The 16912-nt window shown below is 38.4% G+C and overlaps 1 protein-coding gene and 1 long non-coding RNA gene across 6 annotated transcripts in view; one reads left to right on the top strand and one right to left on the bottom strand.

The window, feature by feature from the left end:
* NF1 (neurofibromin 1) overlaps positions 1–16912 on the top strand; it is a 260760-nt gene that overhangs the window by 161658 nt on the left and 82190 nt on the right. The window contains exon 37 of one of the 5 annotated variants that reach the window (XM_081218714.1): positions 658–4478. The exons of the other annotated variants lie outside the window; for them this stretch is intronic. Within the exon in view, the coding sequence (XP_081074840.1) occupies positions 658–712 (55 nt within the window). The 3' untranslated portion in view covers positions 713–4478. Of the gene's footprint in view, positions 1–657; positions 4479–16912 lie in introns of those variants that run through there. 5 annotated transcript variants of the gene reach the window in all.
* On the bottom strand, positions 4547–6542 carry LOC308607107. Its single transcript, XR_014013949.1, has 3 exons — positions 6451–6542; positions 5717–5879; positions 4547–5482 (listed from the first exon to the last, which is right to left on the bottom strand). It is a non-coding gene; the product is annotated as an uncharacterized lncRNA (long non-coding RNA).

The raw sequence follows: 16912 nt of genomic DNA, 5'->3' as shown, positions 1-16912 counted from the left end.
TCAGCGGCCATGGCTCATGGGCCCAGCCGCTCCGCGGCATGTGGGATCTTCCCGGACCGGGGCACAAACCCGTGTCCCCTGCATCGGCAGGTGGACTCTCAACCACTGCGCCACCAAGGAAGCCCCACCAGTGTATTTTGATTTTCCCTATTTTGTTGAAGTAATTAACAGTGAGACATTGGTAAGAGAGGTAGATAAACATGTGTCTCTCCCCCCGCTTTTAAATTCTTGTTAGTTTACAAGTCAGAAAGATTTCTGGAAAACCTCAAAGCTGAGTTTTTTCTTCAGGATCAGAGTGTAAGATTGTGTTCGTTCTCTGCAGTGGTCTGTACTATACAGGCCAAAAGGAAAGTAGCATGGGCCTGATGCAGACACCCTCTGTGGTATTAAATCAGTGGGATTTCCAAGAAACGTGTATAATATGGTGACTTGAGAGTGCTAAGGATTCCCAGCTCTGCTGCTTCTTAGATAAGTTAATTTTTATGAATCTGTTTCTTCATATGTTAAAGAGGGGGAGATGCTTATAAAAACTATCCTGCCTACATCTCCCATAAAGTATTTTGTGACCTATAAAGTTCTGTACAGAGTATATTTGAGGCTTTCTTTTTTTGTTGTTTTTGTTTCGGGATATGACTTTGCTAATTTCAGATGTTTCAGTTTCTTACTTAGACCTACGAGACCGTCTCCTGGACTTCATTGTCACCTGGTGTGAAGCCTCAGGTCCAGGACAGATGAGCACGTAATAGTTCAGAGTAGAGAGAGGCCCAGGTCCTCCACTGTATACAAAAGCAGGAGAAGGTAGTAACTCAGCCAACTTTGTCAGAGAACACTTAGGTTTGACTTTTTGATATTCCTTTGTTTTTGTGGCTTAAACTACCATGTATTAGTTTATGTCTTGAACTGTGGATTCCAGTCTCCTTACAGATACTCCACAGACATTTCTCACTTGAAATGTCCAAAATTTAATTCAGTGTATATTCAAATCAACTTCTTCTTCACACCATATTCTCTTTTTCAATAGCATCACCATCCCTTCTCACTCTAGAAACCCTAATCATTTAAATCTTCCCTCTTTCTTTTATCCTCCTCATTATCAGTCACCACGTCTGATTTTAGTTGTGTGATCTAGGCACACCAATTAGGCTGTTTTAGTCAGGACCCTGTTATTACAAAGAAGTCATTCTTACTTTCTCAAGAAGATAGGCCTCAGGAAAAACATGAATTAGAGCAGGGCCTGCCCAGATGTAGACAGAACTTAGATGTCTGTCAGTCCTGGAACCGGCTTGCGCTAATTCTCTCTTGGCTTCACGTTCAACTCTACCTCATGATTTTCCTCTTTCTGTATTTCTTCAGTTTTAGCCCCAGCTGGTCAGTCCTTCATTACCTCAACACTGCACACTTCAAATTCCAGAAGGAGAACGTGTTCAGCTAAAAATACCTGTTTGGCAAAGCCCTTAATGCTATATGCTGGCCAGCCAGTAGATTTCTGGCTGCCCCTAAGTCAAGTACTTGTTCCTAGCCTAGCAGTCATGTGATTCAGAATAACCTCCTAGTGCTATTCCTTTATCAGGGGCTGTTCTGTGTTTTAATTTTTTTTGAATTGACTCTTAGTGGTTTAATATTACTTTTTGGTACTTTGGAAATGTCTTTTGAATTCATTCCCCCCCCCCACTGCCATTAGTGAGACTCTCTTATTAGCTTTAACCTGTACTAATGCAGCATTATTCTCCTACTACCTAAACCCCACATAACTACTTCCAGGTCATCTTTTTATTTATTTATTCATTCATTCATTCATTCATTCATTCATTTATGGTTGCATTGGGTCTTCATTGCTGCGCACGGGCTTTCTCTAGTTGCAGTGAGCAGGGGCTACTCTTCATTGCGGTGCGCAGGCTTCTCACTGCAGCGGCTTCTCGTTGCAGAGCACGGGCTCTAGGCGCACAGGCTTCAGTAGTTGTGGCACACGGGCTTCGGTAATTGTGGCTCACGGGCTCTAGAGCCCAGGCTCAGTAGTTGTGGCACACGGGCTTAGTTGCTCCGTGGCATGTGGGATCTTCCTGGGCCAGGGCTCGAACCCGTGTCCCCTGCATTGACAGGCTACTTCCAGGTCATCTGAACGTTGCTTCTGGAGGCAGTTTCCAGTTCAAATCTAATCTTGTCTCTCTCCATTTGTTAAATAGAGTCCCCATATAAAGTCCAGGTTCATATAAAGTCAGGCATGCTGGGTGCTCCATAATTTTGACCTAATTTAGTTTCTAATCTTTTCCTGCTATTCCCTCCTATACACTTTTGCTCCTAGCCTGTAATAGTTAAAGTACCATAAATATAAGGACAGTTGTTGCAGCATTGTTTATAGTGGCAAAAAACTGAAAATAATATAACTGTGTATCAAAAGGAAATTGTTGAATAAATAATGATACATCTCTATATGGAATAATATGCAATGTGTTAAATCTAGTTTGCTTGTTACCAGTGATAGAAATGAAATTTAAACTTGTGTAAACCAGGAGAGATATCAATTGCCACATGTACCCAAGAAGATCAAGAGATGGACTGGCTTCTTGCATGACTACGTGCAGAGCTTTGAACAGTGTCATCTGGAGAACATCTGTCTTCTCTGTGTCTTGACTCTACTTTCTTTGTGTTGATTTTATTCCCAGGCAGCTCTTCCTAAGCTATAGCCAGTGATGGTTTGTGTTCTCCCAGCTTAACAACCCAGTGGAAAAACACTTCTTTCCCAGTAGTAACAGCAGAAGTACTGGTCTTATTGGCCTGAGTCACCTGCCAATTTCTGAGGCTTTCACTATGGCAAGGGGAATGGAATTTCTTGGTTGTCTATGCCCGAATTATGTGCCCATCCCTGGAGCTCAGTGGTGAAGCCAGCTTGAACTGCATGAACTAAAAGGGGTGGGGGGATGGGAGCAGGGTTTCCCAAAGGGAAATTGGATTGCCGATATCAGAATGAGGAAAAATGGATTCTGAGCAGGAGAAAGTAACAGAAGTCCTCTAATGCACCTTTAAAAAGATCCAGAAGGACGGCTCTGACACTTATCATGCAAGGTGCAGAGGAATGTGGGTGTGTATGTGCACAGGCATATGATATGTATAGACTGTGAAGTGTGTGAAAGTATACACATTAAACTGTTCACATTGCTTATCTCAGGGGAGTATGATTGGAGCAGGTAGAGGATCAATTATAGTATTTCTGTTATATATTTCTGTTGTTTGACTTGTTGCCAGGGGCACATATTATTTTTGTCAGAGTAATTAAAAATATAAAACCTGAAAGTACAATGAAGAGTTTTCCTCTTAGGAATATTGTGATATCTGGCAATTGCTTTTTGGGTGTCAGTAGTAATAATGATAATAGCTAAAACTTACTGAGTGCTTTCTCTGCATCAGGCAAACTGTGCATATTATATACTTTTTCATTTAACCCTTCAAGTAACTTGCTGAGCTGTTATTATTACCAGTGATTGACTTGTGTGTAAACTGAAATTTAGAGAAATTGTTAGTCATTCACAAATGTAGGTATCAATCAGAATGACCTGGAAAATTAAAACAATCAAATGTATATATCCCAAGGCCCTACCTGGGCTGCCAAATCAAAATTTCAGGGTAGAGCCTAATCTATGTATCTAACAGACACCCCAAGTGATTCATGCTAGTCAGTTTATTACTAGTTTGTTTGGGAGTCTCACTGGTCAGGTATTTAATTCATGGTGGCACAACTAGTAAGAATCAGAGTTGGGTTTCAAACCTTAACAACTGCACTATTAATAACATGGTTATTAAAAAGATAACATGTTTATTATCACTGTTAAAATTATACACTAAGTTTTTAGGTTAAATCAGTCTTTGTAGACCAGCATGAAAATCTTACCAGTAGTTATGGGACATATTTCTGTAGGGATGAATTCTGAATTCTTGGCATCAGATTTACAAATGACCTTTTGCAATAAAAGACAAACGTTTACTCTAAGATAATTTTGTCATTGGAGCAGCTGTAGTCTGCATTCCAAAGGTTAGCCGAATTGGAACCTTTTTTACTGTAACAGCGTATTACTATTACACATTCATGGAATATGGTGACACAGATAGATGTATTGTTTTGTACAGCAGCTGTCCCCAACCTTTTTGGCACCAGGGACCGGTTTCGTGGAAGAACAGTTTTTCCACAGACCCGGCGGGGGTGGGGGGAGCGGAATGGCTCAGGTGGTAATGTGAGCAATGGTTCAGGCAGCAATGCGGGTGATGGGGAGCTGATGGGGAGCGGCAGAGGCAGCTTCCCCCGCTTGCCTACCACTCCGCTCCTGCTGTGCAGCCCAGGTCCTAACAGGCCTGGGGGTTGGGGACCCCTGTTGTAGAGCACTGTAGTTTATCCTTTTGTCTATTTAATAAAAAATAAAATAAATACAAAAACAACACACGCCACTCCTCAGTCCCCATCCCCAACCCCCTGTCCTTTACACACACACACACATACACACACACACACACACACAGAAGCATACTTTGGTTAAACATTGCCAACATAATTTCTTGTTATACCTTTAATGTAAAAACCTGAGTTTCAACTCAGTTTTGCAAACATTTAAAAGCAAACGTGGTATTTTGCCTTTTTTAGCATTTATAAGGGAGGAAACCATCATGTTAAGGTAATAATTAAGCTTACACAATTAAAAATTGCAAACAACCAAATTAAACTAGGATATGATAATTTACTCAGAAGTAAGTTGAAATAAATTTGATTTTCTTAGTGTGCTTGTCATTCAGCAGATATAATGAACTGAGATAGCAATGCAAACAGTCCAAGTCCACTTCAGCCTGAGTGTACGCAAAACATCAAAAATATTACATAGAAAAGAAAGTGAGTGCTGTCCATTACATTCAGTATGGTGCCACCACTTGTTGTGTTCATGGTTGTGGCTATCGTCACTTCTGTATTCTTAGTTGTCTTGGGATTTGAAGTTGTCTTGGGATCCAGAGATATTTGGAGCTCTGGAGTTGTCTTGGGATTTGAAGTTGTCTTGGGATTTGAAGTTTCCTTAGGATTTGAAATTGTCTTGGGATTTGAAATTGTCTTGGGATCCAGAGATATTTGGAGCTCTGGAGTTGTCTTGGGATTTGAAGTTGTCTTGGGATTTGAAGTTTCCTTAGGATTTGAAATTGTCTTGGGATTTGAAGTTGTCTTGGGATTTGACGTTGTCTTGGGATTTGAAGTTGTCTTGAGATTTGAAGTTGTCTTGGGATTTGAAGTTGTCTTGGGATCCAGAGATATTTGGAGCTCTGGAGTTGTCTTGGGATTTGAAGTTGTCTTGAGATTTGAAGTTGTCTTGGGATTTGAAGTTGTCTTGGGATCCAGAGATATTTGGAGCTCTGGAGTTGTCTTGGGATTTGAAGTTGTCTTGGGATCCAGAGATATTTGGAGCTCTGGAGTTGTCTTGGGATTTGAAGTTGTCTTGGGATCTGAAGTTGTCTTGAGATTTGAAGTTGTCTTGGGATTTGAAGTTGTCTTGGGATCCAGAGATATTTGGAGCTCTGAAGTTGTCTTGGGATTTGAAGTTGTCTTGGGATCCAGAGATATTTGGAGCTCTGAAGTTGTCTTGGGATTTGAAGTTGTCTTGGGATCCAGAGATATTTGGAGCTCTGGAGTTGTCTTGGTATTTGACTTTGTCTTGGGATTTGAAGTTGTCTTGGGATCCAGAGATACTTGGAGCTCTGGAGTTGTCTTGGAATTTGGGGTTGTCTCAGAATTTGGACTGGTCTCCTGAGAAGCTGTCATAGAACTGGAGGTCATTAGTGTTGGAGTTAACCACAAAGGGTCACCAACCAACAGGAGGAGCAGACTGAGTAATAGCTTGAACATCATTTTCCTGTTTCAAAATAATTACGGAAAATTAATCTAACACTTGGATCACAAACAAATCTAAGAACTTGCTTTTTTAAAAGTGGTGGTGAAGGGGCAGGGGGAATGAAGGAAACCTTATCTCAGCACTGGGGAAATGCCAACCTTGGTTTAACAAATTTCATAGTTTTTAAGATAAAAGGAAATTCAGAAGAGATCGATATCAACTCCTCCATTTTACAGATGGGCTCAGACAAAGGCAAAAGGATGCATATCTAAAAATTACCAGAACTAGAACTTGAGCCTGAGTCTTAGTCTAGTGTTCTTTAGTAGATGGGGGCTATGACATAGGCATAGTATAGACATATACCAAAAGTTTACTAGTAAACCATTTTTAAAGTAAGGCTAATTTTTTTTAATCATATATTCAAATCTAATGGTTTGCCATATTTGAGATAAAGCAGCTAGCCCATGTTGAACATGGCTAACTATTCTTTTTTTTAACTTAAAGCTCAAACTTTAATTTTAGAAATCTAATATATGCTAAAATTTACATTTGGTTCTAATGTATAATTGAGAAATTTTCAAATTAATATTACCTTTTGATGTTTTTTCTTTGAAGATTAAAACTTCAGGCTTTCTCCAGTGTCCCGTGGGGGATCTAATTTCTCACTCACTGTGTGCTGTTTAAATAAAATTAGTAAGTCACATGTTATAAACTTGACCTGCTATTTGCTCTTTGTAAATAACCTATTGAGTGCTTTCCAAACTGGTGCAAACAGATGGACTGTGGCAGAAATCAAGGAATTCAAATCAAGTTCCTCTAAAATCTAGTGTCTTATTTAAAGAACTCTGTGAATACCACTTTGTTATTCCTCTTATCCATGTGTATATTAGTGAATGTCTTCATTGGATTAACACTAACTGGAGGAATATACTCTTTGCCTGCTGTGATTATCATGACTTAAAATCAAGTAAGTATATTACAGATAGATTTTGTTTCTTAAAGCATCTTGTATATATGTTTAGAGGGTAGGTAGTTTTTGGCTAGGATTATTTTGAAGTTTTAAAAATAATTCAAGAATATAGCATTCTAGGAGTTTAATTTCTAGTAAATAAGTATTCTATTAGAATAGAAGTTAAACTTTATTAACATAAAGCTAAATAAGAAAAGAATTGCATATGAAAGTGGTACTTTTCATATTGAATTTGCAAAGATTTTTTTTAGTACATTAAATCACCCACATTGAAGCACATTAAGTGAATTCTTTAAAGGAATTTCATCTTTTGGTCACTCCTTTTCCTTGATAAGTTGTATACAGGGAAGTTGGGTTGTATTGTGCTAATGTTTTCATCACATTAGCCGGCTCTTTTAAAAAATTGCAGAGCTGTGAACAATGGTGTTGACGTACAAGGAAATGGCTACATAAGTGGCAGAAGCACAAGTCAGTACATGTTTCTGACTTGTTTTACTTTGCTATGTAGGTTTCTTTTTCCTCCTGAATGAAGAGAACCAGTGCTTGCTAAATCTTATTTATATTAGGTACATATTGTATAGAACCTAACTTAACTGGACATTTGTGTGATCAGACCTAAGAAGTAAATATAAAAAGCCTCAGAGTAGATACTATAAGTCAGAGTACTAAGATAATGCACAGATAACTTTTTATTGATGCTTCAGACACCTCAATCTCAACTTATTTAAAATTTTAAATTCAACATTTTCCCCTTCCTATTCTTATACCCAGATATGTTGGGTTGGCTAAAATGTTCGTTTGGGTTTTTTGGTAAGATCTTATGGAAAAAGCCGAACGAACTTTTTGGCCAATACATATTTTTCTCAGTCTCCTTCTCAGTTAACTATGTCATTACCCAGGCAAATGGCTCTCCAACCTTGAATTTCTTATTGTCTTCTTATTGATCTTAAGCTGCCCAAGCCTCTTGATGATAATTAAGTAAAATTAAAAATTCTGAACGCTCCAGCACTTAAATGTTCCCCCGCCCCCCAAAAAATTATTTGGAATTATTTAGGTCTTTAAATACCTCCAACTTCTTTATCTTTGTGCAGCTTTCCCCATCTGCCCAAAGTATTTCTTCCTCATTCAAAATTGCATTCTTCCTTCAAGGTCTAACTCTGATGGCAGCACCTTTTATGAGAGCCTTCCTTAATTCTATACTTCAGAATCAGACATTTTAGGATTTCATACTTCTAGAGCACTTATCAGAGTCTGTTTTTTTACTATAGATGTATCCTCAGTCTTTCTTCAACCAATTCTGGCTTCCTTGTGATCAAGTACTACTACTTTTTTTTTTTTTTAACGTCTTTATTGGAGTATAACTGCTTTACAATGGTGTGTTAGTTTCTGCTTTATAACGAAGTGAATCAGTTATACATATACATGTGTTCCCATGTCTCCTCCCTCTTGCGTCTCCCTCCCTCCCACCCTCCCTATCCCACCCCTCTAGGTGGTCAGGTACTACTTCTTACTCTTTGTACCTGCTATAGCACAGTGAGTACTTGTACATAATAGGGTACAACAAACATTGGAATTTACTGAAACATCTCTTCTTTGCTTTTCATGTCTGAGGGCTGATATCATTAGTGATGTCTAAAATAAGAGACATTTGGTCATTTGCAGTTTGCCCTGCATTATACAGTCCTATTTCTACTTTCTGGCAGCTGTTTTGAGAGGATTTCTTTATTTGTATGACGTGGATCATAATGTACATTCATATCCTTTACCTGTGTTATATAACAAAAATTCAGCCGAGTAAATTTTAAAGATCTAATTGGTTTTATTTGAACAATTCATGAATCGGACAGCATCCCATCTAACAAGTAGAGAGGAACTCCAAAGGATTATGGAAAGGGAAAGTTTTTGTTTTCCACATCTTTATTGGAGTATAATTGCTTTACAATGTTGTGTTAGTTTCTGCTGTCCAACAAAGTGAATCAGCTATATGTATACATATATCCCCGTATCCCCTCCCTCTTGAGCCTACCTCCCACCCTCCCTTGGATCCCACCCCTCTAGCTTATCACAAAGCATCGAGTTGATCTCCCTGTGCTATTCAGCAGCTTCCCACTAACCATCCATTTTACATGTGGTAGTGCATATATGTCCATGCTACTCTCTTACTTCGTCCCAGCTTCCCCTTCCCCTGCTGTGTCTGTCTATGTCTTTACTCCTGCCCTGCCACTAGGTTCATCAGTACCATTTTTTTTAGATTTATGGAAAGTTTTTAAAGGCAAGACAAGGAAGTCATAAAAGTTATTTCAGGCTTAAGTAACCTACCGTGGGGGATGGACAGGGGATGGACAGGGTCTGTCTGTGTGGCAGATTATCTCGTCTTCCTTTTGGTGCTGACCAGAAAATTTCACTCTGACTGGTTAGGATTACATTCCTGGAGAAGGTTGTAACTGCAGTTAGGTTGGGTTAGGTATTAAGTCTCGGTTTTAGCACAAGTGACTCCATTTTGGGCTTGTTTCTTTTTTTTTTCAATAGTATGTAGTAGCCAGTGGCTTTTCAGTGTGGACAGTTACGTTTCAAAAATCTTTTTGGAAGCTTCCTGAGAAAGTGGATATGCAAATGTGCAAAAACAGGCTATTGTTATGTTAGACTCAAATGTGAGTACCTTTTAGAATTGTACATAAGCAGTATTACAGTAAAATTTCAACCTCTTCATTGTAGGAATCTAACACAGGAAAAAGAACACGTTTCTCCTTAGTGGCAAAATACATGTTCTGAGGGGAAATGTCTGTCTTTGAACAAGTTTGTCTTCCAGTATTATTACAGTATAATACCATAAGCCTGTTATCTAATTTTGGCTTGTTATTTATTCTTGTTTTTCATTATAAATGAAGAAAAGTGATTTAATTTTAAAAAGAGGCTCTTCTGTTTCCTTCTCTTGGATAATGGTATCTTCATCCACCTTGAGTTTTAAATGGAAGGCTAAGCAGCAATCTTCATTTCTACCTGCTCTTAACCACATACATCTGACTAATCACTAAGTCCTGTTGATTCTGCCTCAAAAAATTTTTTGTACTTTATCCTTACATTACAGACTCAGTTTGTAGCTTTATCAGTTGTCTAAGCTGGGGTTAGCAAACTTGTTTGTCAAAGGAGCAGTAGTAAATATTTTAGGCTTTATAAGCCACATAAAGTTTTTCTTCTTTTCTTGTTTTTGTTTTGTTTGTTAACTGCTCTTTAGAAATATAAGAGCTGATCTCTGGGTCCTCGGTGCCTGGCACACAGTAGGTTTTCAGTAAACTCTGTTAGGGCAGATAAGCGTCCAGCAGACCAGCTTGCTGCCCAAGGTGGGCGGTGGGGGGCTATGTGGTGGGAAAGGGAGAGACGGTTCACAAAGCTGCACGCTGACCCTTAGGGGTGGAACTGTGTGGCTGGGGGTACAGACAGGGAAGGGCAGTGTTTACCAGTCTCCTCCTAGGTAACAACAAACAAGAGGAAGCAAATCTGACACCGGATTCTGCTAAAGTAGGAATCTAACCTTAAAGGTAAACCCTAACCCTAAGGTTAAAGAATAATTCCTTGCCTCAAGTATTTTAAATTTACATTTTCGCAAAGCGGGTTAACACAAACGGAGGAGGCACAAGCCACACACACACACACACACACACACACACACACACACTATATATATATATATATGTATATATATATATATATATATATATGTATATATGAGCCATTTTTAGCTTGCAGGTCATACAAAAACAGGCCACAAGTAGCATGTGGACAGGATATCACCAGTGGACCATAGTTTGCTGCACTCTGTTCTAGGCTGTTGAAATAACTTCCTATTTGGATTCTTTGTCACCAGTATGTTACCCCATCCCCTCCTTCTTCCACATTACTTCCAGAACGATCTCTCTAAAATATGACTGTGTGACTTTTAGATAAAACCTTTTATGTGCTCTATTAACTAAGTTTTTATACTTAAGGCATTCATATACCACCTCTGGGGTTTTTGCGTTCCTTCATAAGATCTATCCTATTAGTTACTCAATATTTTTTATTGACTTTTTTCTTAAAGGAAATTTTGTATTATACCATAAACAGAAAATTAGTATTGATTGCCATAACTAGAAAACCAGCAAACAAAAGATAACAGTAAAAAAGAAATACAGAATTATTAAATGACTGTTTCATATACCACCCCATCATATAGGTACCACACTTCAAAAACACACTGACTTATACAGTGAACCTTTTTTCCTTAGCATCATATAAGTCTCTTCATAATCTTTTACACTGTTCACAGTAGTTGCAAGAGTGCTGACCTACAGCAGGAGATTGACAGTCAGTTTGGTAAGAGACTAGAGACGCTGGCCTTATTCTGGAAATCTCATGATGTTGTCATCATTGATACGGTTCCAAGTTAGCCTTGTGTGCTTTCTGGGCTGTTCTCAGGAGAGTGATTAGGGCATTTAGGTTGCTTCCGTGTCCTGGCTATTGTAAATAGAGCTGCAGTGAACACTGGGGTACATGACTCATTTTGAATTATGGTTTTCTCAGGGTATATGCCCAGTAGTGGGATTGCTGGGTCATATGGTAGTTCTATTTTTAGTTTTTTAAGGAACCTCCGTACTGTTCTCCATAGTGGCTGTATCAATTTACATTCCCACCAACAGTGCAAGAGGGTTCCCTTTTCTCCACACCCTCTCCAGCATTTATTGTTTGTAGATTTTTTGATGATGGCCATTCTGACCGGTGTGAGATGATATCGCATTGTAGTTTTGATTTACATTTCTCTAATGATTAATGATGTTGAGCATTCTTTCATGTGTCTGTTGGCAGTCTGTATATCTTCTTTGGAGAAATGTCTATTTAGGTCTTCTGCCCATTTTTGGATTGGGTTGTTTGTTTTTTTCATATTGAGCTGCATGAGCTGCTTGTAAATTTTGGAGATTCATCCTTTGTCAGTTGCTTCATTTGCAAATATTTTCTCCCATTCTGAGGGTTGTCTTTTCGTCCTGTTTATGGTTTCCTTTGCTGTGCAGAAGCTTTTAAGTTTCATTAGGTCCCACTTGTTTATTTTTGTTTTTATTTCCATTCCTCTAGGAGCTGGGTCAAAAAGGATCTTGCTGTGATTTATGTCATAGAGGGTTCTGCCTATGTTTTCCTCTAAGAGTTTGATAGTGTCTGGCCTTACATTTAGGTCTTTAATCCATTTTGAGTTTATTTTTGTGTATGGTGTTAGGGAGTGTTCTAATTTCATTCTTTTACATGTAGCTGTCCAGTTTTCCCAGCACCACTTATTGAAGAGACTGTCTTTTCTCCATTGTATATTCTTGCCTCCTTTATCAAAGATAAGGTGACCATATGTGCGTGGGTTTATCTCTGGGCTTTCTATCCTGTTCCATTGATCTATATTTCTGTGGGGTTTTTTGCCAGTACCATACTGTCTTGATTACTGTAGCTTTGTAGTATAGTCTGAAGTCCGGGAGCCTGATTCCTCCAGCTCCGTTTTTCTTTCTCAAGATTGCTTTGGCTATTTGGGGTCTTTTTACACCACATTTTCTTTATCCGTTTGCCCATTGATGGATACTTAGGTTGTTTCCACATCTTGGCTATTTTTAATAATGTTGCAATAAACATGTGGGTACATAGAATATTATTTTCCTGTTCATCTATTGGACTTTTAGCTCCTAGATCTTAGGTGTCTTTATCTGGATACACAGAGAATCCAGCAGAGCATGTGCCATTTCATAGAACACTTAATAAATGAACTTAGCTTTTAATTATTATATGTATGTAATCATTCAGTGCCAGTGTTAAGACTAGTCGCCAGTTTTAATTATGGACACACATGACTGTAGTTTAAAGGAAGAAGACTTGATTTAATAACAGTGATTAGAGTTGGAGTCCTGAATTGAGCCAAAAGATTTCTCGAGTGGTTTTGTTTTCTGTGATTCTTGGTTTATAGAAGTATAGTGGCCTTGGCTGTTAGTGAAACAAGGCTTTGCTTTACTCATCACGGGTGATTTAGTGGTTTCTGACTTGACAGTACTTGAAAAGAAACAGTGGCTGCTCCATCTGTTGTTATGAAATCACAGTTGTTGTTTTTGAATCAACTGTGGTTCACCTCTTTTAGTGTAAATATATAGTCCTTGAAAGGAAATAATCCTGAGATATATGTATGAGGTTTGATTTTGTGAAACAATAGGGGAAAATTCTAAAACAGGCATCTAAGGGTAAATACATCCAAGTGAATATTGCTCCCTTCAGAAGAGCCGCTGTTGGAGGTGATGTACTTACTTCAAACCCTGATGCCTTTGAGCACACATTTTTAGGGAAATACAGTTTTGGTTGTGTGGTCAAAGTCTAAAACATGTTCTTTTTAAATGCGGTGGGAAAATCTTCATATTTGAAATTTTTAATGAGGCAAAATGTCATTTAGTAATATATTTGTTTAAAATGAGTGTTTTCTTGTGTGACATATAAACTGGCTCTTAGTAATATTTGAAAGGAGGGGCCCCAAAGGTGTTTTCACTGATGACAGCCTCATTGGAATAAGAGTTTAAAGACTCAAACGTAACTGCTTTGAAGAAAAATGTAATGAAATTTAGATATGTGACATTTATGTTTAAAATTTAAATCAGTTTATAGTCAACTCGTCGTTAATATATGAAGATGTTTTACTAGTTTCAGGTGACTCCTTTGTCCTTTGATTACTTTTACTGTGTTTTAGAGACTAGCCTTTACAGTGTGTTTCTAAGTTTATATTTAATGTCCTGCAGCTTTTTTTTTTTTTTAATTTAGTGTCAGGTCAAGAGACTCATAACACTTCATCAAAGTATACTTTGTTAAGCAAGAAAGATTTCATTTATTCATTGTAGAAAAGCCATACCATGAGGAAATACTAGAGCCTGTAGATAGATGAAATTATTTTTAAACATTTATTGGCTTTCTTTATTTGTCATTGGTATGAGGAAATGCAGCTGAGTATCTGATGCTAAGTAATAGAAGTGGTAAATGGATGTGGCTGTGTGCCAGTTACTCTTAAACTATACAGTGTCTCAGGTGCAGTTGTGGTCACTGAGGCTTTGGTTGGCAAGGAAGGGCCTTCCAGTGGTTTTGTGGTGTATGGCATCTTTATTTTTCCTTAGTGGTGTTTTGTTCTTTTCTTTCTCGATGAAAAGCCATTAAATCTTAGTTTACTTTCTGTTGAGGCAAGCATTTGACAGGCATTTGAACTCCCTCAGCCTTCCAGAAGTGTTTTCACTTTGTTTTTTTGAGCTGTGACTATGGGCAACAAAATAGCACAAAGTAAAAGCTACATTTCCTGGTATTGAGTATTTCATCAGATTTATTTAACACTTGGCCTTGAGATACCCATTTGAAATATTCAGATATCTAATTTTTTACTGATAAGTCATATTTTCCATGGAATAAATAAATAACAAACCTTATAAATTAGTTATTTGAAGTGTAACTAAAGAAGACAGATACATGGGGAATTACGTACCACTATGGGTTCAGTTATCTCCATTTCTGATCTTTTTAATTACCGAGAATCTTATACAAGACATAGGAGTAATATTTACAATATTTATGTAGCACCTACAAAGTGCTTTAATATACACGTTTTATCTATTCTTTAAAATACCCATGTGGAACACGTGTTCTTAACAAGATTTTTACCAGAGGACACATTTAATCGTTTACCCAAGATAACAACACAGGCTTTTGGTGACAGTCTTATCTCACGCTCTTTCTATTAAATCACAGTGTACTTTAGATACTCTTAGAATTGTTTTGATCAGAAAAAACTACAGTTTTGCTGCTTTTATTGTGTATTTGTGTGTGTATGTTTAATTTTTGTACTTAGATTTCACCAATAACTTCCAACAAATTCAGAATATTAGGCCATGGTTTATTGAAAAGATAAATGGGTGTATTGGGCATATGTCTCAACCAGTTCCTGAACGTGTTTAACAGAGTTGGGGCCGTTGAACCGAAGTGACATTCTGTAAAAAATGAGCTTCTTAAGAACCTCACTTGTATCACAGGGGTTTTTTTTGTTTTTTTGTTTTTTTGTGGTACACGGCCTCTCACTGTTGCGGCCTCTCCCGTTGCGGAGCACAGGCTCCGGACGTGCAGGCTCAGCGGCCATGGATCACGGGCCCAGCTGCTCCGCGGCATGTGGCATCTTCCCGGACCGGTGCACGAACCCATGTCCCCTGCATCGGCAGACGGACTCTCAACCACTGCGCCACCAGGGAAGCCCCAACATATCACAGTTTTAAAAGTGTGGAGCAGACTAATCTGCTTAACACATTATTAACACATTGAGGTGGCTTTTTTTTTTCTCTGTTTCCTTGATTTCTCTTGAGCAATCTACGTGTACTAAATTGTTCACAGGTATCAGAATTAACCTTTCTCTGAAATTGTTCCAAAGGTATCTCCCCACTGCCCAGAACTAATTTCTTATATGACAAGTAGCAGCCTAGCCAAATCCCCTTCATTCATAACTTTTCTTTCATCTCTCTGTTCTCTGGACTATGAAGCTAAGACTTTGACCTGTTGGAAGAAACTTAGGCTCTAGAATAAGAAAGACTTGAGGTTTGACTTGGTCTGTCTTAAGTAGGTTATTGTTAGCGCACCAGTCATATCTTTGATCTGTATTAATTCATCCTTTTATTTAATAAATTCAGATCAAGCTGGCCCCTCTCCCCGCCCCCCGCCCTGAAAAAAAACCTCCTAGCAGGAGATGATAATCTACACAGAAATAAAGAGGATGAATAAAGGTTTGCCAGGGGAAGAGGGAAAGGAGTGTAGTGGTGAGGACATGAAGAATCTCTGAGAGCCTGACGGCAAGAGAGAGCATGGTGAATTACAGGGACAGAAAGATGTTTTGTTTGAACTATACAGTGTGAGGGAGCTGGAAAATTTTAAGATGATACTGTAAAGGGTGGCAAGGGCCCGATCATATAGGAAGCCATATTGAGAATTTAGATTTTATTCTGAGACATGGAAAATTATTGAAAGTCTTTTGGAGGGGTTTTTGTTGTTGTTGTTGTTCATTTGCTTTGTTATTAGGAGAGAAAAGAGCTTGTCTGGTTAGATTCGTTGGAGAACAATCCTGGCAGCAGTTGACCATGTAGAGCTAACGTAAGCTGATATAATAAGTATGTGCTTCCAAGAAATCTGATAGTGCGTCTCTGTCTCTGAACTTATTCCATGATACCCTCTAGTTTCTTAACCACCCCTCCCTATTCACAGTTCCTTTTGCATCGTCTCATTTTCTTACTCAACCTAGAGCCCTTGTACAGCTGTTTCAGTAGTTCTTTTCTAAGATCTCTTGCATTTTTCAAAGACAAAGCAGGTGATAAAACACACTTGGTATACATATTAGCATTTTGGTATATTTATCTTTTTTGTTGTTTTTATACATAGTTCTATAACATACATGTTTATATATCCTATAGTTTTTGCTTATCTTTCTAGTATATGCATTTTCCACTTTTCAAACTTAAAAAAAAACCTCTACATAAATATTTGTATTGGACAGGTAATATTCTGGCCAGTGGGTCATCATTTACTTGACCAGTTTCCTAATGGTAGATACTTAGCATTCTGTTTTTCTTGCTATTAGAAAGAATGCTGGTATTTACCTAGAATTTACTAGGTTAAAGGTTAAAATATTTTAGGGTTTTGATCATTGCTGTGTTGCCCTCCCCCGTAATTGGTATGTTAATTTAAAGATATGCAGATTATGACTTGCCGAATGAGGAGGCACAAGCCACCCACTCTGGGGTTGGCAAGTAGCTCCCTCAATTTCCAAGGGAAGTGAAAACCCCTGGGGTCATTTTGATTGAAGGCTCAGTTTCAATACACTCAGAAAAAGGAAGTAAAGTCACAAGATTTATCATTTAGAGATCCCAGAAACGTCGCGGTGGGGGGGTGCACAGTGAGCTGGGGGAAGAGCAGTCCTCTGCCCCAGTTCAAGAGATACAGTACAGGGTAGGAAGCACCTCTTGTAAGGTGGTGGGATGACAGTCACTTAACTTTTTACAGGCTCGACTCTAAGTGCTTA

Source organism: Mesoplodon bidens, assembly GCF_964165515.1.
Source record: "Mesoplodon bidens genome assembly, chromosome: 19".
Lineage (NCBI taxonomy): Eukaryota > Metazoa > Chordata > Mammalia > Artiodactyla > Ziphiidae > Mesoplodon > Mesoplodon bidens.
The sequence above is the reverse complement of the archived record's forward strand: the minus strand, read 5'-3'. Positions and strand labels throughout refer to the sequence as shown.